Source organism: Patagioenas fasciata, chromosome 1, assembly GCF_037038585.1.
Source record: "Patagioenas fasciata isolate bPatFas1 chromosome 1, bPatFas1.hap1, whole genome shotgun sequence".
In the NCBI taxonomy this organism is placed as follows: Eukaryota; Metazoa; Chordata; class Aves; order Columbiformes; family Columbidae; genus Patagioenas; species Patagioenas fasciata.
Window position 1 is genome coordinate 96,318,126 of NC_092520.1, and position 22,133 is coordinate 96,340,258.

Sequence of the window (22,133 nt, forward strand, 5' to 3'; positions counted from 1 at the left end):
TTTAGCCCAGGGTGATGTCGGAAGGATGTCTTATTCTGGACATCTACTGTGACTCATCTGCCCATGAGTTACTCACCCTTCATTCCCATTATAGTCGATGGAGGAAGATGAACACTTTGGCCATGTAAACCTGGAATAGACATTTAAAGTACTTGGATGACTCTGCCCTGGAAGTGCCTATTCTGCTCTGCTATTAATTTCTGTTAATATATATTAATCTCCTTTATACTTACTTGAGTTAAATTGCCCTTTTTCTGCTTTGCACCTGAAGGCATTGAGAGCTCGTTGAATTTTCTGCCAATGTGCATCCTTTTATGATTCAAGTGATGCCTATGACAAGCAGTCACTATTAATACTTTCTTTTGTCCATTTTCTGAAGTGATGGTCTTCCTAACATCAGCCTTCTTAGAAACCATTAATCTGTGTTGGTTCTGTCACTGATTTCTCGTAACAGTATTTTTAACTAGATACTGCAGGGAACTTATGTGTGCTCTGGAGTGACAAGTTAGTGCTGATCCTTCTCTTTCCTGTTTGTTTGTTTGTTTGTTTGTTTATTTGTTTGTTTTCCCCTCCCTAGAAAAGGGCCTGTCGTTGCTAGGTTACCATCTGTGCAACTATAGTCTGACCCAAAATGTGTTTAAAATGGTTGCCTACCAAAAGTCCTATGAGAAAAGCACTTCCTGTGGAGGATGGATACCATGGATGATGTGTCCCCGAACATACTATAAAATACAGTATCATACTATTCAAGTCCCTGAAACCATCACTCTTACAGATTGCTGTGAAGGATATGAGCAAGTTGGACTCTACTGCTCTTTAGGTAAGTTTTAGATTAATAGTTGCGATAAATATCTGGTGGAAGAGGATTTACTTAAACTGAGACATTTAAAGATTTAATTCAGTTCTGGGCAATAGGTTCCTTTTTACTGATATCACTGAGTTCGCACAAAGCTACAGGAAACTTGGTCCAACATGGCAAGGAGTAGACATGAAAGACCATTGCTTCTGATTCTTGCCCTTTGCCACCCATAGTCACAAATTCACTGAAGTTCCAGGTAAGCATGAAGAAGACACCTGCTGTTTACCCCTACAAAACAGGCCTCTGAGCAACCTGATCTAGTTGAAGATGTTCCTGCTCATTGCAGGAAGGTTCGACTAGATGGCTTTTGAAGGTCCCTTCCAACCCGAACTACTCTATGATTCTGTGATTACTTGTCCTGATTCAGGCCAATATCTGTGGCCAAGTGCAAGAACTCATGTAGCTTTGCCTGGCGCTGTGTGTGCTCTGAGTGTGCTTGCATCTACAGTAGGAGCTTAATTGTTGAAAGTAGTTCAGGATGGACTAGGTTAACACCTTCTTTCAGTTCATGCAGGGTCAGTTCCCAGGATGCAAACCCAGTTTTAGTGTTAATTTAGAATAACCTGTGGCCTCAGGACAAGTTGATACCCATTGCTTTCTGATCAAAACTACATTGGGGCCGATTTTCTCAGGGCTTCATTGGTTACCTAGGGCTATGTTGGAGGACTGGAAACTAGTGAAACTTTTGATGGATCTGATCTAACTTCTCAGTTTTAACAAGATTCTACTTGGGAAGACTTTTCCTTGTGGTCCCTTCCAACCTGATATCCTATGATTCTATGACATTATAATCTTTGACTCAAGATAGAAGCTTTTCACCTTTCCTACATAAGGGCTACCAGTTGTCAACAAGAAATTGCTAATTTTTAGCAGAACTTGATTCATAGGTGGAAGGGATTCCTTGCAGAAAAGGAGCTTTATTTTTTTTTTTTTTTTTATGGATAAAGCCATGTGCTTTTAAGCTGAATATGCCTCTTGCATTAAGTAGGCCAGCACTGAACTGTTCTATTGTCCAGAAAAGTTCTGCAGGACATAATTTTGTCTCCTATTTTCGTTATGACATTGCATTTTCTCAGTTTCCCCTTTTCAAGTTATTACTCTGGCAATTTACAAAGTCTCAACACTGTAACAAAGGATTGAAAAAGAAAGGTCCTATTGCAGCCCTGGTCCTTTCTTTGGGTCATAAGACTTGGGTGACTCAGTTCTATGGGAATGTCCCTGAACCTGCTCCTACATCCGATTGTATAACATAACATGAGAGAGTATGAGCCATATGTCTTGTAATGGGATCTGTAAAGAACAATGTGTTCATCCTACTTTTAAGTTGTGACAGAGCATTGGAAAATGAACCTCCAAACAATTTTTGTGAAGTATTTTCTCAGCAGTTACTAGTAGAATATTGTGTCTAGCAGGAAAATTCCTTTGATAGAAAGATGGGAACACAGAAGTGGTCATTGTGTTTTTCTTGTTCTTAAAATGGCTTGCTAGAGAAGAGAAATGAAAGTATAATTAGATACACATCATCCCTCATATATTGTATCCTGCAATTGTTTGGCTCCGTGGCTGTTGTGGAATGTCAGCCAGAGCAAAATTTGACCTGCAGGTTATGATATATCCAGGCAGTCTTCTCACACTGGCAATGAACCCACTGTTGATCATATGTATTTTCCAAACAGCAGTTCTGTTGGAACGATAAAGGACTCAGCACTCCGATTCAATGTGAATCACGCAAAAGCCATTTATTACAGAAACATGTCTCCTTATATACGCAACTATTCTCTAATCACGAATCCACGCTCCAAGCATGGATTCACTAAATGAGTATCATGGGCAGTCCACACGCTGGAGCCCCACTGATGATAGGTCCAACAACTCACGCCATGCTGAGGCCCTGTTAATGAAGAAACGCCCCTCTTTCTCACAGCAGATTCTGTTCTCAGCTTCTTGAAGTGGCCTTGAGATTCCTTTGGGCCTGACTAATTCAACAACATATCTCCTTCTAACGAAACCCCTTCACACAGTTCCATGCTGGGGTAAAACTCCAGCAGATCTAATTAATGTTGAATAATCACTTCAGAAAGGTCTTTCTGATATACGTGCGTGTGCATACATATGTGCACATATGTATCAAATGACAAGACAGAGAAGCAATCATAGTAAATTGCTTTTTAATTCTGTAGTACAAGGAAATAGGTGTATCAGGTAAATGCTGAAGTCACTAGCTAGTTATGGTTGCCTTTGTTTGCTCAAGAAATTCTGTGAGTGGTCAGGATTTTCAAGGTGTTTATGAACCTCTGAAAGTCAAAACTGTCTTCCTGGGTTGAAAAGAAGGCATCCTGTTATTAGAAGGGGGGTGGTTAATAGATCGAGAGAGGTTCTCCTTCCCCTCTACTCTGCCCTGGTGAGACCACACCTTGAATATTGTGTCCAGTTCTGGGCCCCTCAGTTCAAGAAGGACAGGGAACTGCTGGAGAGAGTCCAGCGTAGGGCTACAAAGATGATTAAGGGAGTGGAGCATCTCCCTTATGAGGAAAGGCTGAGGGAGCTGGGCCTTTTTAGCTTGGAGAAGAGGAGACTGAGGGGTGACCTTATTAATGTTTACAAATAAATATAGGGTGAGTGTCACGAGGATGGAGCCAGGCTCTTCTCGGTGACAACCAATGATAGGACAAGGGGTAATGGATACAAACTGGAACACAAAAGGTTCCACTTAAATATGAGAAGAAACTTCTCAGTGAGGGTGACAGAGCACTGGAACAGGCTGCCCAGGGGGGTTGTGGAGTCTCCTACTCTGGAGACATTCAAAACCCACCTGGACGCCTTCCTGTGTAACCTCATCTAGGTGTTCCTGCTCCGGCAGGGGGATTGGACTAGTTGATGTTTCGAGGCCCCTTCCAATCCCTAGCATTCTGTGATTCTGTGATAACACTTTAAATATTTTTCCCCAGTATAATTCTATACCTATTAAAAGCATCTCTAGGGATATTTTAGGTTTGAGAGCTGTTGATGAGTTTATTTCATTTAACACTAACAAATTTGTAAATCAGTAGTAAAGCTTAGCTGCAGAATTTCTACTCTGTCCTTACCACATTGTTGATGGGTACCCTGGGCAGGTTTGTCCATGAATTACTGTGGTCACCTTGACTCTTTTTCCTGTCGAAGTTAATTTTGGAATATTTAAACCGTAAAAGGATTTGTATGGCTTCTAGGTGAATTCTGTGTTTACATTATTCTGGCATCTTTGCTTTTCAGGGCATTAGTCATAAATTCTGTGAATTGTAATGCACTGTCTAGACACAGTCTTAAATAAATGATGAAAAGAGAAACTGGAACTGCCGAAATTACTGCACAGCATGCTGTTGAGATACCGTTATTTTCTTCTTGATGTTATCCTTTCTGGCATGCTCTCCATCCTGCCATGAGCCGAAAGGTCTTTGTGACCTTTCACGGTTACCTGCTCCTGGCCACTCCCCACCTTTTCTTCTTAAAAAGAAAGATTTACCCCTGCCTGGGATATGGCGGGCCTGCTTTTCTCTTTTCTTTTCTGTTGGAGAAAAAAGTCTAGATCACTAGTCAAGTTACTCCAGTTGTTCTCTCTAGTTGCCCGTCAATCCATTAACATAGTATAATATTACACATGCACACACAAACTACTTTAACTTTTTTAAAATTAAAAATTGGAAAGCTAAGTATCTTAAAGTTAGGAACTGCTAGAACTAATTCTAAAGATTGAATTAAATAAAACCAATCCTTGTTTCCTCTCTTTGTGCTTGTGCATGCATATTAGTAAACTCTTTCTATTACCTGATCTGGTGTTGCCTTACCGCAGGGCCACTTTTCCCCATGGTGCTCAGGGACGATGGCAACCCTCTAAGTAGCTTCCCAGCGGTGCGTCATCCTGGCCTCCACGCTCTTTGCATGGTGCAGTGCTCTGCCGAGCCTCTCTCTGAATAGAGAATTATTTATCACCTCTTAAGGTGAATCCTGGGGCGACTCACAGACAGCAATTTGTCTTCACCAAATCTGTGGGAAGAGAGGGAGGGAGGGAGGGAGGTTCACTGCCTTGCACAGCTGGGCAAGCGAGCTGCAGAGAGACTGAGATCAAACCATTTTTTGTGCCCAAAACTGCACCATAGGGTGCAGTTTTGCATTTTTAAAAAGTTATTTTAATGTTGATTTTCAGAGCTCCTAGAGCCACTTTTAACAACTTGCACAAAGCCTTGTGTCCTCAATGGTGACTGTGAGCAGTCCCTTAATTGCTAAGCAGGTCGCAGGGCTGCAGGTCAGGTTCTTGCAAAACCCATGGCTCTGAAAAGTTGTTATGAGTTTGTTGTACAGAATTTTCTTGCATATTGCTGAAATTTATTTCAGGCAAAGACAGGGTCCAGTTCTCCAGGCTAGTTTCCAGCTGCTTGTATGTTTACTTCTCCCAGTGGCTGGTTTGCTGCCCACATTCCAGCTTACCGCATAAGAGGAAACCAGAGACCTTCCTTATCTGCCATCCAACCCTGCTAGATTTCCAGCCAGGGAGCAAAAGAGTGCATCAACATGTAATGAAGGCTGGTTTTTAAGCACCCATATACAAAAATACCTTGAAATAAGAAGGCCCAGACAACTTTAATCCTGGAGTTTCTTAACTGGAGGGCATTTAATTTGCAATGTTAAGGTCACACATCACGGTATGCTTTGTGTGTGTAACTTCCCAAAGTTTTCAGACAAACAACTGTAAAGTTAAAAACCTTTCATTTCAGGTGCCCAGGTAGCTCTTCAGCAGGGCTGGGGACTTTCAGAGCCTGCATGCAGATGTTTGTGTGCTAGATCTAACTGGAGCAATGGGGAGTGGTGGCATGGATGTCCCTCCTGCTTGGGCTGTCACCAGAGAGCCATGGGACAGTGGTGTCACCAGCAGCATGCAGGCTGCATTGCTGCATCTCTCCAGCATGGGAAGCGGGGAACCTCACCCAGCAGCAGATGTCTCTGGTTGTCCTGCAGTTTGGGTCCCAGAAATGGGATTAAGAATGTCAGAGGGTATGTCCCTGAGTATCCACCATGGTGTCTGCTTACGGGTCTCCTGTCTGGGAATTGTCTTGTCCCGTTTTGAACCCACTGAAGCAGTCAGTCTCCACACCTTCCTGTGCTGACAAATTGCAGAAGTTAATTCCCCTTTGGCTATAGAAGTGCATGCTTTTACCCAGTTTATTACTGTGGGATCTGATGAATACCAGCTCTGCTTTCACCTTAATCCTCTGCTTTTGGAATATTGTAAACCTTGATCACATCCCCCTCAGCTTTCTTCTCTCTGCAGCAAAAAGCCCTAGCCTTTTTGATAGTCTGTCCTCGCAGGCTATCTGCTGCATTCAGATACTCACTCCATGCCTTTCCCAGCTGCATTAATCCAATGGGTCACAGGGATACCTGGAGTCTCATCTGAGCTGTGGGCTAATCAGGGGCCCCCGCTGTCTCTTCACCGATTGCTGGTGTGAGTGCTGATGGGCAGGGCATGGCTGCATCGTGGTGCTGCCCACAGGATGAACCCATTGGAGATGGCAGTGACTAAATTTTATTAAGCTTATTCTGAGCATGCAAACTGTTCTTGTGCTCTGAAACCCTTGTTCCCCTATCATCTAAAAGTGTGTCCTTGGGGAATTTCAGCCCATGGCTCCTGAATATGTTCTAATGAATGATATGGCTTTTCACAGGGAAGGTTGTTAAATATTTGTCAGATGCTGAATCGGCACATTGTGATGCTGCCCTCCATCCCGATTAACTCCCTGACAGGCAATTGGGACGGAAAACATCCGCCTGAGCAGATAAAGGCCAGAATGCTCAAAGACCCTGAAAACAGGATCATATGATGACAGCTGCCAGTCTACCTTTGTAACGGGTTTTGCCAGGGGCTCTTTCTATAATCTCATAGATTTGTCTCCACCTTCTGATCCCTGAGATGAATGCAGGATTTTGGCCCCTGGTTATGCTGCACCCTCTGGATGAAACCTGGCCCCTCCAGGTGGAAGGAGAGAGAGGAAGCAGTTTATGGCTGAGCTAATGGTGTCCCTCAGCGTCTGTCTCCTGGGAGGTCTTGCCATCCTATGGTCACAGCAGACTCGGCAGCTGTTATGTGGGCAGGCTGGTAACTGAGCTTTTGTTGCTAAGTGTTGGGTGCTGTATTGTTGCTTCAGTACATTTATGCAAATAATGGAGGAGAAAAGCCTATATTTTATGCAGCTGACAGGAGGAGCTGACTGGCTTGCTCTCCATTACTGGCAGTGTTGCTTGGTAGGTGACTGTCCCCAAGATGATTGAAGCGGAGAGCTTAAATTGCATGTTGAAAGTGCATCTGGTACAATTAGGCAGAAATGTGATGTGAATCCATCTCTGTTTCCGCTGATCCAAAAATGATGACCTTTTGATTTTAGATAAATGGCTACTGTGGCACTCAGCCAGGATTCAATAGTGTTTTCTCAGATTGCATGTGACTCATTAAATCTTTTACAGCACAGTTAAACATGCCAAAAAAAGACCCAGGTGGAAAAAAAGCTGCTTTGAACCTTAAACCTACTTGAACTACACTTGAATCTCAGACCTGGAGGGGTTTACCTGCTTGAGTCCAGCTTACCAAGATCCACCTGGTTTGAACAGTAAGGAGCACTGGTGACATACTAACACAGGGAAATCCCTTGGTGCTTGTGTCTGTGCCTGGTACGAGAGGCTGGGATGGAACAACTGCACGAGACTGGAAAAGTGTGAGAGACTCATCTAAGGGCAACTGAGGCCGTATCACACCTTATTGTGGCGTTAGGCTAGATATCAGGAAAAGGCTTTCTAGCAGTAGGACCCATTTGGGGTAATGGCCCATAGTGCCAGCCCCAGAGCCAGAAGCAGAAGTTCCTGGTCCATACTGGGAAGCAGAACAGGACTACTAGGTCTTGCTGGACCCAGAAGTACTCAAATAAGATTGCACAGGATTGATTTTTTTTTTTTCACTCCCTCCCACTGCAAACCTAGGACTATGACTCAGAATGAACTTTGGAGGCAGAGTTGGTCCTGGGAAGACTAAGGGGGGTAGGGGCCCTTGGTTTGCAGACATGAAGGGGCCCATGCTAGACTGCATTAGATAGCAGGACAAATCCTGCTTCCTGTAGGACAGTCAGCTGTTCATTGGGATTTTGGGCAGGGGTAGTTTCCTAATTTGCTACCCAGAGCTCTTGTTGGTCTAACACCAACTCTACTTGAAAGATGCTTATAGACCTATTGAGGCTTGTGCTTATTGACTATGTGTGCACAGTGCACACACATGGTGTATCAAATACAATCTGAAAGAGTGTGGGAAAGTGCTGTCCCATGTATTCCGCATGCAGATCTTTGAAACTACACCTGCAAGTAACCTGCATGCTGCTGAGAGGTCTCACCTCAGTGCACAGTTCTCCATCTTGTGGGTTTTGGCAGGTTCTTCAGCAGAGGTATGGACCCCTATCATTAATCTATGCTTACATTCCTTAATGCATTTCAGAGACCCTTGACAAACATGATTTGGGCCCCTCAAAAGACAGAGACCATTGTCTTCAATCCACTGGTCTTAGTAGGCTATTTCTTCATTTGAATAAGACTGCATGCCTAGTGGATGACTTTAGTTGCGCGATCAAGAGTTTGTAGGACCAAAAATCTGTAGGCATGAAATGAATACAAAAGAGAAATCTTTTAGGTTGATTGGAAGGACTAGAGCTGAGCACTACGTGGAGCTATGCTTGAGAGCGTGGGTGAAAGCAATGTTTGCAGAGCTTAGAAATATTTTCTCTTTTCCTCCAGAGAAGAATGTGTGCTGGCATTGAGCCAGGACCACTGTCTGCCCTTGTCTTGGGAAGCAGTAACCTTCTGCCTTAGGCAGGGCTGCCCAGCATGGGCTACCAACCCCCACAGATGGCTAGCTGTCTGATATGGAGTATGTGCTGCCAGGCTGCAGAGCAGGGGCTCCATTCTCATCTCCTGGCCTTCTCTGTAACCCACTGAACTGTACCCAAGAACAGCATCTTGCCTCCTCTCTCACGTAGCATCTTCGATTACTATAACTAAAGGTTAACTTTGTCACAACAAAAGGTGAAATGAAAACTCCTGATTTCTAGCTTAGACATTACCTTTTTCCTTTGATAATTGGATATTATTCGGATTAGTCATAGCTGACATCAGGCACATCTTCTGTTTTACAGTGTTTCAGTGTCTCCACATTCTATCTGTTTATCTATTTATCTATCTATCTGTAATTATTAATGGAAATTTATAAATTCAGAATTTCTATAACAGAAATGTAATGAACAAGAGAAAAATCTGAGAACATTTACACTCTTGAAATGAAATAATGGTATTGTAGGCTGCTATTTTCTCCTCATGACAACCTCAGAACAGATGCACTTCTAAAATGAGAAGGAGGTGTTTGCTGTAAATTAAATAGCACAATTTTATGGAAACAGTTTTCTATATTTTTGTTCTCAGAAATGTTTTTGTTACTTAGCACTCAATAGATCCAGTGTATTTGCCTCAAGACCTGGTATTTGTCCAATGGAGAATATAGAAACATCTGATTATACTTGCACGTTTGATACTGAATGTCCAGGGCTTAAAAAATGCTGCAACTCATCCAAAGGAGCAGGCTGTGTGGATCCAAAGCCAGAGGGTATGTTACTGATAAATTCAAGACCTCTTCTAATAGAAATATGCTTAATTTTTCCTTCTGAGGGTGGGAGTGGGCAGGAAAACTGTTACCATAAACATAAAACAAATATGAGAATCTGCTTGGGATGAACTCCAGGATATTCAGTTTCAGTATTGCACCCGTATGAGTGCTGAGGCACAGGTGCTATAGGTCCAGCAAACCTTGCTCAGCTTCTTTGCCTTTGCTGATGCTGCTGCCTGGAGCCTGTGGCAAAGGAGGCTGTAGCTGATGGCTGTATGTGAGCCCTTCGTATTTGCAAAGTTAAAGCTTGCTTTGGTTTCTCAGAGCTTTCCTATAGCTCTGTCACTTTCTATAGCATCAGACATGAGATGACTTTGGTCTTTTATTTTGTACGCTTTAGGAAGAACATTTTGGTACAATGTGACAGTTCTTGTGAAAATGGATTTCACTGAACTAATCAGAGTGGATTCTCACCTTCTGAATCATTCACGACTTTTGCACTCCATGGTATGTACAATCATGAATGCTCCCTTGTGTTGCTTGTTGCATCCACATTTCTGTTAGTCAGTAAGCACCACTTGTTCCAGCCCAGGAGGGATCTCATGGTCCTCTGTGCTGGGCACAACCTTGTGAGCCAATTGCTCCCCTTTGTTCAGCTGGATAATTTTTTTGGGCCCTAATTTGTCCATAATTGGTGAATGCCACCTTCACCCTCAGGGAACTCAAATAACATTGATTTATCAGCCTCTTTAGGAAATTTTTCAGGTCTCTTGCAAGGGCAATTCAAACGCATTCTGAAATACAGGATTTTTTTTTCATGCTTAAACATAACCTTGCTCCAGGTCTGTCTCTGTTCAGTTTTGGGTCTATGACCGTTTGGGTCTGGATTTCAAGACCTGCAAAGCATGATGTTTTCTGATAAGGAGACTTGAGTTAAACCTTTCAAGAGACAAACCTGATCTATGGCACTGGGAACTACAAACCAGGTGGACCCAGCATCACCGGAAGTCTCACTGTAAAACTTCAGGATTATGGCAGGGTACTGTGTCTGGGTCAAGGGCATTCTGTTGTCATTCTTGCCACAGAAGCAGCATTTGGGAAGACAGCAGGGTGTTGCTTTTGCTGTAGGACTGAGGCTCTGACTCATGCATGGATTAGCAGCAGCATTGGCAACAACATGTTTACAACCACACGACAGCAGCACGGTTGTGCCTCTCCTTGTCCTCAACAAAGCAGGTAGGAAGTGGCAAAGACAACCAAGAAGAACACAGCCCTAGCAGAGGTGTGAGGCATGCTTCCCAAAAGGAGGGTCTGCAGGAAGAACAAGACTCAGACACAGGTGCTCGCTCTGTCCTTTAAGTGATGTTTAGGAAATGAATTCGTGATCTAGGACAAAGACCCTCCAGGCCGTAAACTTGAAGCATTTCCCTAGTATATATCACTATACCAAGGAGAACACGAGGCTTGGATGTGGCCTTTGAAATGTACCCAAAAGGGCAGTTCCCTACTTCCCTTCATTTTTATTTCTATTCCTCCCCAGTTTGCAGCTGGGAGTGGGCTGGTAGCAAAGGAAACCTTTCTCCCATCACCAACTAATGCTGATGGGTAGAAGAACAGAAGGTAGCAGTAGGATGGGGATGTTGCATGAATTTACTTCTTCCTCCTACCTGAACGCATCCTTCTCATACCCTAAAAAAGTGAGAAACCCTGGTCTTGTTGCTATGTGGTAAGGAATAAAGTTCAGTGATCTAGCAAGAGTTTTATATCTTGGTTTAAAGCAAGCTGTGGCAAAGTCAAACACTCAAAAAAATATGAAGTTTTGCAATGAGCTGCTTCTCAGAGCAATGTCTGCTCCACTGACTCCTAATGCTCAGCTCACCACCATATCCATTCTCTGATCCCTGACTTGCAGTTGTGATGACTTGGTCAGTCCTGGGGTCTTTCTGTGGCTTTTAGTCCCAGCCTTCTTGTTCAGCCTATTGTTTTTCTTCGTTTTCTTTCTGTTCCTTTTGCCAGGAGTCATTTTAGTTGCTTAAAGTAAGAAGTGTTGGAGAGCTTTATTACAGATGCACTGTAATAGCTTGTCTGAAGCATGTTTTGTCTATTGACATTTTGGTGTTTAAGAACCACAAGCCAAAGAGCCTTTTTCCATATCTTCCTGGGCTGCATCCTCCTACCTAAGCATTTGCAGCTCCATACCTCCCTTAGCTTGGCACTACCTTGATGTAACTCTCTTGTGAAATGTGATGATAAGAGCTCACCTTGCATAAATACAGACCTAAGTGTTGCCACTTTGATCTGCTTTCTGAATTGGTACTTTCTACGTTCAGATTATGATTGTCGTTGCATGGGTCACACCTTATTGGCATACAGTTGTGCTGATAAAGGAATGAGATACCAAAGTGTTTGTCCCCCTGTTTTCCAGATTACTGGTGCATTACAGCCCTTGAATGTCTCTGTGCACCATATCCAGAGTAAGCGTGCAGAAATCTACGCTGGGACGGTGGCTTCTCAGGTTCTGATCGGACTGCACCAGCCAGCTCCACTAGTGGAGGTTTCTTCTTCCTTGAAAGACATGGTGAAGCATGCATATGAAGTGATTGACACAGAAGTGCAAGGTTAATTATCATAATCCTGTCATGGGGGAAAGATTTTTCAGAGGGTTTCAGCCCTCTTCACTTGGAATTTTGTATGTCTATCAATTTGCTTCCAAAAATGCAGTGTAGTGAATCTCTTAAACTTTGCAAATATGGCCCTAACTTATCCATTATAGGATGGAAAGTTGTAGTTAGCTAATAATTATTTTGGAGTTAGTAGTTTGGAGAGGAATACTCCCACTTCCTTAATTAAATTTATTTTCTCCTCATAGCATAGCCCATCTTTATACGAGAAAGTAAAAGTGTTAAAACTTGTAGAAAAATCATTAGTTGTATTAAATAGGCTCTTAAAAGAAGCATTTTGGGGGGAAGCAGATATACTCTGCTTTCATGTATTACTTCCAGTAGCTTGCATGAAACAAAGAGTATTCGTAGTCTGTTAATTAGTATAGCGTATTGTTGCCTAGTTTTTAAATGTAAATATTTTAAAGGTAAATATTTATATATATTTGGTTTAAATTATTTTAACCTACTTATTACTGTGTAGTAATCCAAACATTTTCACTCCTGAAATGTGTCCTTAAGCACTGTTGTCATCGCTTCCGTGTTTACTTTTGACAACCGGGTCCAACTTCCAGTGAAATCTCCTTCCCCCTGCTGCTGATATCTCTTAGGTTTGGATGACAGCCTGGATCTGTAAGCAAGAACTGCCGCTAACTGTCCTCTTATTGTAAAGAATTGGGGTAAAAAAGTGACAGGGTTATAACTGAACAGGGAGTAGTTTCAGGGAAGGGCACCTTTCTGATTTCATTGCACCTTATACATCCAGAGTAGCTTCAGCAGAATTACTGGAGATTTGCACTGAATTTTTCATATCGAGAGCCTGACCTACACACATTGCAGATCAATCTTGACGCTGCTATCAATACCTGTGCAAGGTGTGTTCTTCTTCTTAGATGTCAACGAATGTTCCTATGCTGAATTCAATGCTTGTCCCGAGAAAAGCACTTGTGTAAATATGGAGGGTTATTACAGCTGTGACCTTCAACATGAACAAGCAGATGTCAACCATCGCCAGCTGAGCACGAGAAAGGAAGGTAAGAAACATAGATTTCACCTTGGGAAATACTGAGAATGCTTCTGCAGGACTTTATGGTCTATCACAGGAGTTACCTACGTACCTGTAAGGCAAAAATTTCTGGAGCATGCAGAGCCCCTTCTCCTCCCATGGGAGGAATTGCCACATAAACCACTCAATAACTGTTTCTGATTGAAATGAAGTGTATTTATTTCACAGTACCTGTCTGCTTCTCCAGGCTGACCCTCAGCTGTCCCCACTCACTTGCCAAACACTCTAGATTCAGACCCTGACTGCTTCTCAGAGCAAGTCACTTGATGTCAGTACACCTCCCCAGCCTCCTGGGGAAATTAGTAATGATAAGTGATGCTATTTGTACACAAAGTCTCCTTCCCATTTGGACTGTGTGACTGCAGACAGGACTCAGTGGTTTTCTAATCCCACCCTGAGCAGCTGCATTGTCACTGAGTGTTCTGCTGGAGGCAGCTGGAGTTTGGCAGTGGGTGAAATAATTCTTTGTGGTACCAGTTCAGCAAAATATAGAGGCATGTACTTACAGCCCATAGACATCTATGGGCCTGCTAATAGGTTTAAAGATAATGAGATAACTACTTGCAGATTCAATGTTTTAGTTAGAAAAAGATTTTATGATTATTTAATCTCAAAAATAAAAATAATGTATCACTTTATGCTTTTGTGATATCATAATACATTTATTTTCATTTCTATTTATATTACTTCTATTGCTGCTTTTCAGCTGTAGGAAACATGAATGGTATTTTGAATTTGCTTTATTAGAAATACTTTAACTCTTTGGTAATACTATTTTTCCCTAGGCATGGCAGCATCTACTCCCAGTTCGGAGTTGGATCTCATTGACACTAGCAATAGCTCTCAGTCTACAAGTAATTCAAGTCTCTTGTCCATGACTAATCAATCTACAGATGCTGTGTGCTGTAAGTAACCTGGAATTTGAATGAATATTGCCTTGCTTTTAATTCAGTCACTCTTTGATCCCTTTTTCCTGAGGCTGATTGAGTCACAGGAGGGTGTCCACAGAAGCTGGTAATAGTTTTGGAGTGAGTCTCCACCTATGGAAATGGAAAGAGAGAGGATCCCTCAATGGGACATTCAAATCAGAGGCTGTCATGCTGTGACCACTGGAGAAGCCCCACAATTTTTCTCGTAGCTGCTGAAGGGAATTGGCCTCCTGGAAGTGGAGGTGACCACGCTGGCTTCTTGAGCCACTTGTGCCTGGTGAACCATTCAAGTGCAGGGTCACAGGGCGTGTACTGGATAATCCTCCAGTGCCAGAAGCATGTCAACAAGGGCTGTGTGAGGCCACTGTCACTTGCTTGTCCTGGACCCAGCTCACTACATGGCCCAGGCTTGTCCTGGAACTAGATATAGGAGGAACTGCTACCGACACCAGGAGCTCCTTCTGGCCACAGCCACTGGAATGTGGGCCTCTTGCTTCTGAGTCCGTGAAGATGTCGGTGGGGGACATGAAACAGGGAGATTGGCTGCAGCTACCCTACACTGGAGACAAGCTTTGTGAATACTCTCCCTGCTGTACATGATGGCTGTCTGAGGGACTATAATGGGAACAAACCCCAGTAGGTTTGTCTTTATATGGGTGACTTCAGCCCTTTCAGGTGAGAGTTATCACATTTTTGTCTTGTGGGAGGAAATAGCTTTAAGCAGTCCTTTGCCTAGGTCAGAGAGACAGGCTGGATATTCTGGATCATCATCCACAATTTCTGATCCAAGCTGAAGCTAGAGAAATGAAACTGAAGTCCTTCTAGAGCAGGGGCAGTATGTCTTTGGAGGCTTTTGGCAACCATATGATTCAGAGGCTTGGAAACAATTGTTCCTATTGAAATAATTCAAGAAAACAACCCTTTTCCGCAGGCTAACCATTAGCATGAAAGAATTGAAGTTGTGGTGTCAGCATGATGTGATCTCTTGGTTAGTGTGGTGGATGATGTTCACCTCACCTGACCTCAGCTGTCTACAGGAGAGGTGTCTAGTCTGTGCTCACCACCCAGGTGCTCTCTCTAATTACTGGGGACAGACGGGCTCTGCTGGAGGGCAATTAATCCTACCCAATTTAGATATCTCTTCCTCCTTCAAGGAGAGGAATAACCTCTGAAGGGTCCTGTCTTTTCCCATCGACATGACAATGACTGCGCTGCACTAGAGTGGCATAAATAGGTGAAATGCTGCCCTCCGCTCTGCCCTCAGCCTGTGAAAGCTGAGGTCCCTGGGGTTTTTCCAGGCATAAATCAAGGTAGCCTTTGCCTGAAGAGGTGCATTTTGGTGATTAAAGTGACAAGAGGCACAGCAGGTGTCAACATGTGTAGAGAACACAGATTCACTATTCCAAACTTATTTCTGTTGCTTGAACGTGTAGCTCACTGGCTGATTATTAGTGTTACTAGAGATTCAACACAAATAGGCATAGTAAAAGGAAATAAAAAGAGTAAGCACCCAAATAATCACTCTGATGGGATGGTTCATGGATGAGGGTACCTGGTGCTGTGAGAAGGGCAGTATCTGCCCTGATGCATTGTAGAAAGGAGATTCCTCTATTGATTATCAAAGTGCTTGTCCGTAGTGGATATAGAATAATAAAATGCTTTAAAGATGAAATGTTGCTTTTTTTCTGTGATGACTCTTCCTGGGACTGCAATAGATCCCTCTACAGTTAGAAACTACCGAATCTTCAGCATTACCAGCAACAGTTTTGAAATGTCTTGGGATGTCAGTTCTACTCTGAACCATACTTTCCAAGTCCAAGTGTTCAGGGGCAAAGACATTGTACAAAACCTGAAGACAAAGGAAATGAAAATGGATGTGTTTGGACTGGAAGCAGGTGTGATGTATTCAGTGTGGATCAGCTATGAAACCTGTGGAAAAACCATAATCTTCCATCAAAATGTTAAAACAGGTAAACAGCCACTTCAAAAAAATATATATTTTCCCTCTCTCTCCCTCCCCACCTCTTTCTTCGCCCGCTCACTTGCAGTTCATCAGTGATACATTTGATTACCCCTGAACACCATTTCCCACCTCCTTCAGCACCCTTTTTCTCTTCTACCCCAGCGTTTATACAATCTGGACTATCAGGCAACAGAGCTCTGGCCTTAGTTCATCAAGTGGTGCTGAAGCGGAGTCAGGCTATTAGAGACACCAGGCTTCCTGAGAGTCTAGTGTGTTGTTGATCAAACATAATTTTGCTTTTCCTTTATTCTTAAATCATTTTCTAAGCCTTCATGCAAATAAAAAAGAGAAAACTCTCCACATTTTCTTCAAAAAGCAGGCAGTATATTATTTAATACTGGCCAGAGTGAGAATGCTGTTTATGTTTGTCCATAAGAGCCTTCCCTTTGATCAGATGAGGGATGTCTCTAGTTTGGGTCAGAAGGAAGTTATTCCCTTTGTAGAAGGAAAGTAAGATGTCTAGTGGTTACAGAAACAGGGGACTGAACTTCAGAGTGAGAAACTGGAGCACTTGAGCAAAAGAAAAGTTTTCCAAGGATCAATCCAAAGAGTAACAGCCTCAGATTGTTTATACAGTTCAAAGTGGTTAAGAGATTCCTTGGCTCTTGGTTTTGGCTCACGTGCTCTGTGTGTTATCTGTCAAGGCTTACCAGACAGAGAAGTGGCATGCACTGGTTTTTGTTATTATTTTCAGTTTAAGAATATATTTATTACCCATGCTACCAACATCAGGAAAAAAAAATATAGTTGTGACAGGTGGACCAGAGGTCAGCTCATAGGTAATTCAACCCTGGATGTAACTTGAATGCAGAGTTATGTAGGATCAGGTCCACAAGGATATGTGTATACCCAGTTCTCATGCAGTTCCAATTCGGCTCCTAAATATTTTTATGGACCTGATGTGAGTGCATCTCCTCAATGTATAGGAAGCTTGGAGCAGAATATTTGCTTTATATTCTTGGTTTAATCGCAAACTTTCTCAACCTTCTACCCCCCTTCTCTCTCCATCATCTATGCACATCAGTGTTGACTGAATACTTTCCCCCTCTGCTTTGTCACTGTCTGGTTTATTATTGTGTCCTACAGAGGCCAAGATATTTGGTGTTACTATGAGGATTCTCAACTACAACTTCACTGATGATTTCCGTAACACCAGCAGCTCAGCCTATGAAGAATTTTCAAGGCTGTTGCTTACAGAGGTAATGCTAAAATATCTGTGGGTAATTTTTTTTTTTTTAAATTTAGAATTTATTTCATGTAATAGAGTATTTTGTGCCTGGCTGAAATATCCCTTGAAAATTATCATACTGTTTCCTGTGACCTTTCTTTATAACTGAACCAAAATTCAACTGACTAAGCAGATCAAGCCCTTGGCCTTATTAGCAATAGAGCCAATGAGCATTTTCCCCTGCAAAAGGGCAAATGAATTAAAAATGCAGGCATGCAACAGGAACACCTTTCCTTGGATCTTTAGTTTGGCAATAAACTCACACTGAATTGACTTGAGGTTTTTTAATGGATTATTGAAATTACATTGCTGGTATTCATTTCAGCACTGCTTTCTCAATAAATGTCTGACTGCTCTCAAAGCTCGGTCTTCTTTAAGGAATAGTGACTGCGTCAAGTTTTCTTCTCCAGACCCGTTCTTTGCATGCACATATGTAGCCATTGTCCATGCTCAGGTGTAATCAACCATAAACAAAAATTGAGTCATGAAGTCTGTTACCAGCTCTCGTCTTCTCCAATACAGAAGATATTTCAGATACAGTGATCTCTCTTAGGTGTTTGTACACAACAGGGCCCAAACAGAGGAACTGGGATTTCCATCCAAAACTAGACTTTCCTAAAACAAAGGGTCACTCATAAACATATGTGAATATAAATCTGAGGAAAAAAAAACCCAAACAATAATTGAGCTATACTTTCAAAGGCAGTGGAGAAGAGGCATCTGCTCATGAGAAACTGCAAGTTCAACCTCCTGACATGTTTTTAACTCCCATACCTGCAAATGTTTGCTTTTGTTGTGCAGGAGGATTTTTGTGAGTGAGTCTCCTCTGAGATTAATGCAGACCTAATTGTCATCGTGGGGTTGGGAGGGAAAAAGAGTATTGTCCAGCTGTGTTGCTTCTGCCTCCTTGGGTGTTTGGAAACACAATATTTCATCTCACTTTCTTTTTTTTCCCTCCCTACCCTGATGTGAACTTAGACCAATTAAACAGCTTGTTTGTAGGAATATTTTTGAGCAAACTCTGGCTGAATGGGAACAAAGGTGTGTTGATTTATGGCTCTGCGTTGCGTACTCAAAGGCATGCTTTGAGGTGAATGTAGGAACAAAAGGTTCAACATGCCTTCTAGAGGAGTGAGGTGATACTGCCAACTCCTGCGCAGCTCAAATATCAGCAGCAGTATGCCAGCTTTAACGTTCAGAGTAGCAGCTTTTGTTCAACTGATGTGTCTCCTTACCAGATTGGTGATCAACCACGGTGTAATTGTGATATTGGCTTGAAGTTGGTCTTTTTTTGGCGTTATCCACCCCCATTTTTCTTGTGTCTCATCCTGAGATTTGTCATTGGATTCAGCTTCAAGCTGAGCTTGGACTGTTGCATTTCAAAGAATCACTGACAGCTAGAGCTATGCCCATACTGGTAAATGAAACATTTCCCAAATGATTCTCTGTCACTGACACCAATTGGCACAAACCAACTTGCATTCATGAAGTTGGGTCTTCCCAAGTGTGGTGGTCACATTCAGATTGACTGGTCTGGCCCCTGGCTGATGCTAAGTGTCAAACTCTGCATGGGGAACTGCTAGCTGACAGCAGCCAAAAATCAGCCAGAATCTGCTCCAGCAACAGTAGAGACAACTAAGTTCCAGTGCCTGGGAGCACAGAGGTGAATATGCAGGAGGCTTGGGATAAAAGCTTATGTGACATACAGAGCTGACATCAAGGGTCTGATGCATGCGGACTTACCAGGCAGTTCCACTGTGAGACAGGCAAACAGAGACAGAAGGAATTCTGTTCCCTTGAGCCAAAATGAAGTTTGGTTTGTAAGACCAATGGTCAGATGGGTACCATTTTTGAGGGTACCTATGTGCACCAAAGAGACTCACACATCTCTGTGCCTCAATAATCTCTGAAAAGTAAGATTTTTGAAACACTTTTAAAATTTTCATTTTACAACATTTTTTATGTTCTACCTATCATAGAATCACAGAATCATAGAATCGTTTAGATTGGAAAAGACCTTTTAGCTCATCAAATCCAGCCATTAACTTAACACCACTAAACCATGTCCCTAAGCACCACATCTACATGCCTTTGAAATACCGCTTCCCTGGGCCACCTGCTCCATGCTATATAAATCTTTAAAATGCTACCACCAATAGTCCAGTTTTAAAAGGAACTTTTTCTGTTGGGTTCCTGATTGTCAATGCTTCTCTCCCTTTGCTCAGCTTGAAAATTCATTTCCACCCAGCATTTCTGCTTTATACATATCTGGGAAACTCAAAGTGCAGATTGACTCCCTGGAAGCCGGAAGCATCATTGTGAGGCTCAGAATCACTGTGCAGGATCCTGAGTTTCCAGCTGATGTCTCCGCATTTGCCCCAGTGATTGCTTACCTGAACAATGGCTCTGTGCTTTTGGTGGATCAGAAAAACACTAAAATAGAAGGTAATTTTTTAAACTTGTATTTGTTTCCAAAAAATGGAACAGGTCTTGTATTTTGAGAATGCACATTATCACCAGCATTCTTCAAGAAAAGTACTTTATAGAGAGACAAAGTATGTGGTTTGTTGGAGGGAAAACCACAACATGACAACTCCTCCATGGGCTTTTATTCATAAACCCAGAAGGAGTCAGAAGAAGGAATGTTGGCCATCCCCAGGTACCTGCAGGCACTTCTTCACTGTGTTTAAGGAGGAGTGGAACCCTTGGTTTCCCTGTTAATTTTCCACCCTCTCCTCTTCATGAGCAGTTGGAATTTTGTCATATCTTTCTCACACTGAATTGTAGATAGGATTAATGTGGAGTATTTTTAACTTTTAGATACATATGCTCTTTAGACAGTTTTGTGCTTCAAGGCTGCAGGGATGTATGTGAGTTTAGGGAAAGTGATCTAACATCTTCACTATAGAAATCCAGCCAGAGAAATTCCCAAATGTCCTTGCAGTAAATAGAACTAAAGAAACATGCTTGGAATTTATGTTGAACTAGGCATTTGTTTGATCTTCAGTAATCACCATTTTTATCTTCAAAGGACTGAGTTCTGGCTTCAGGTTTCCCAGCTGGCAGAGCCAGCCAGACTTCAGAGAGTTGCCAAAGCCAACGAGAATGGGTTATTCCTCTCCCCCAGTGTACTGAGCCCTTAAAGCTTATTTACCATGCTCAGGAAAAGTTCCCTTTGGAGTTGCAGAACATATGGAGGTTAAGGTGAATGGGACAGATAAAACAGAGAGACAAATTGTGCTTGAAGCCTACAGATACCGGAGTGGTAGCTGATACTGAATTGCAAGATGCTGATGTGTGCCAAAATACTTTACAACTGTTATTGATCTTGGGACCGAAAGAGTGGGGAGGAAGGAGGCAATAGCTCAGGACTGTTCTGTAATTGCAGAAAGGCAGGTGGCTTCCAGTAGCACCACTCTCAGCCAGGAGCACAGCCAGCTCCTCCACTCCTCCTTAGGGAGAGAGAAAACAGGTCTATCTCTGAGCTCCGCCTAAAGAAGCATTTGTTTGACATAAGTTTCCTGAAGTCAAATGTGGAAAATAAGGCAAAGGAGTACAGCACATGAAGGAAAGATTTGTATAGTAGGGTGTATTGCTTCCCAATCCTTGAGAGCCCTGGGATGTGCCCAGTAAGCCTGCACAGCTCCTCTTGCACCAGTGGAGCAATGCCAGCTGGATCCTCTGTGGAGCATGGCCACCAAAAGCCTGTGTGCTTGGTTTAGTGACAGTGGCAGAGCAGGGAATTCAACTTTGAAACAACGAGAAGTCAGAAGCAATAGCACAACTGAAGGGAGTGGAGCAATTGCATCTCTCCTTGAGGACTCATAAATTATTAAGTTTATGATGAATGGCGACACCAAAATGTCTGTCTGTTGAGTGAGGCAAGGTTAGAAGAAGAAAGAGTTGTGCGATGAGTCAGGTCCAAGATCCATCTAGCACAATATCATGTCCTTAGTCCTTAGCCAATTCTGGGAGAAGTGTAAGAATACAACAAGTTTGGACGATGCCTCACTAATACTCTCTTAGCCACCAACTGTTTTCAGATCCAGGATTCCCTGAATCCAGTGATTTCTTTGGGTTTCTCCTCCATTCATTTTCAAGTTGAGCTTAGAACTGCAGGTTCCCTGTGAAGTCGTGCAAATCTTAAACATCTTCAACATCATTAGGCAAGGAGTTTCAGATTTTTACCCATTGCATGTACCTCTTACAGGTATAATGGATAATCAGAGTGAACGGTGTTTTATTTTTATAGTTCTTGGAGCAGGATTGTTGGTTGAGGTGTGTGTGTGGGGAAGGCATTTGCCAAATGTGAAAGGCCAAAGAGATGCCAAGGGTGCTGAAAGAGAGCACAGAGCACACCTTGGCTGAGATGTAATGGTTATCATACAAAAGAGTGTGGCATATGTGTGTGTATGTGCATGAGTGCATATACGAGCACCAGTGAGCACTGAGAAAAGAACATAAATGTTTTGGCCTGATGCATGATTGAATGTGGCCATCAGAGGTGAAGGAATTTGCTTGAAAAGCCCTGCTAAGTGATGAGAAAGGAAACCCTCAGAGACAGTGGAGCTAGTGAATGTAAGTTATCTGGCAATTAGCATGAGAGCATCTCTCAGATGGTGCTTGAAGCCATCAAGAGTCACAATTACCTCACAGCAGAATAAGGCATTAGTGAGAACACATTCATTGCCGGTGCTTTG

The 22,133-nt window shown here is 42.7% G+C and overlaps 1 protein-coding gene across 6 annotated transcripts in view; it reads left to right on the top strand.

The window, feature by feature from the left end:
* Positions 1-22,133, top strand: part of UMODL1 (uromodulin like 1) — a 77,360-nt gene that overhangs the window by 26,615 nt on the left and 28,612 nt on the right. For 5 of the 6 annotated variants that reach the window (XM_065861329.2, XM_071811392.1, XM_065861356.2 and 2 more), the window contains 9 exons: positions 578-820; positions 9,366-9,527; positions 9,928-10,034; positions 11,953-12,145; positions 13,081-13,221; positions 14,039-14,158; positions 15,898-16,152; positions 17,292-17,404; positions 19,659-19,878. In XM_065861329.2, coding sequence (XP_065717401.1) covers positions 578-820; positions 9,366-9,527; positions 9,928-10,034; positions 11,953-12,145; positions 13,081-13,221; positions 14,039-14,158; positions 15,898-16,152; positions 17,292-17,404; positions 19,659-19,878 — 1,554 coding nt within the window. The remainder of the gene's footprint in view (positions 1-577; positions 821-9,365; positions 9,528-9,927; positions 10,035-11,952; positions 12,146-13,080; positions 13,222-14,038; positions 14,159-15,897; positions 16,153-17,291; positions 17,405-19,658; positions 19,879-22,133) is intronic. The other variant, XM_065861379.2, reaches the window with a different exon arrangement.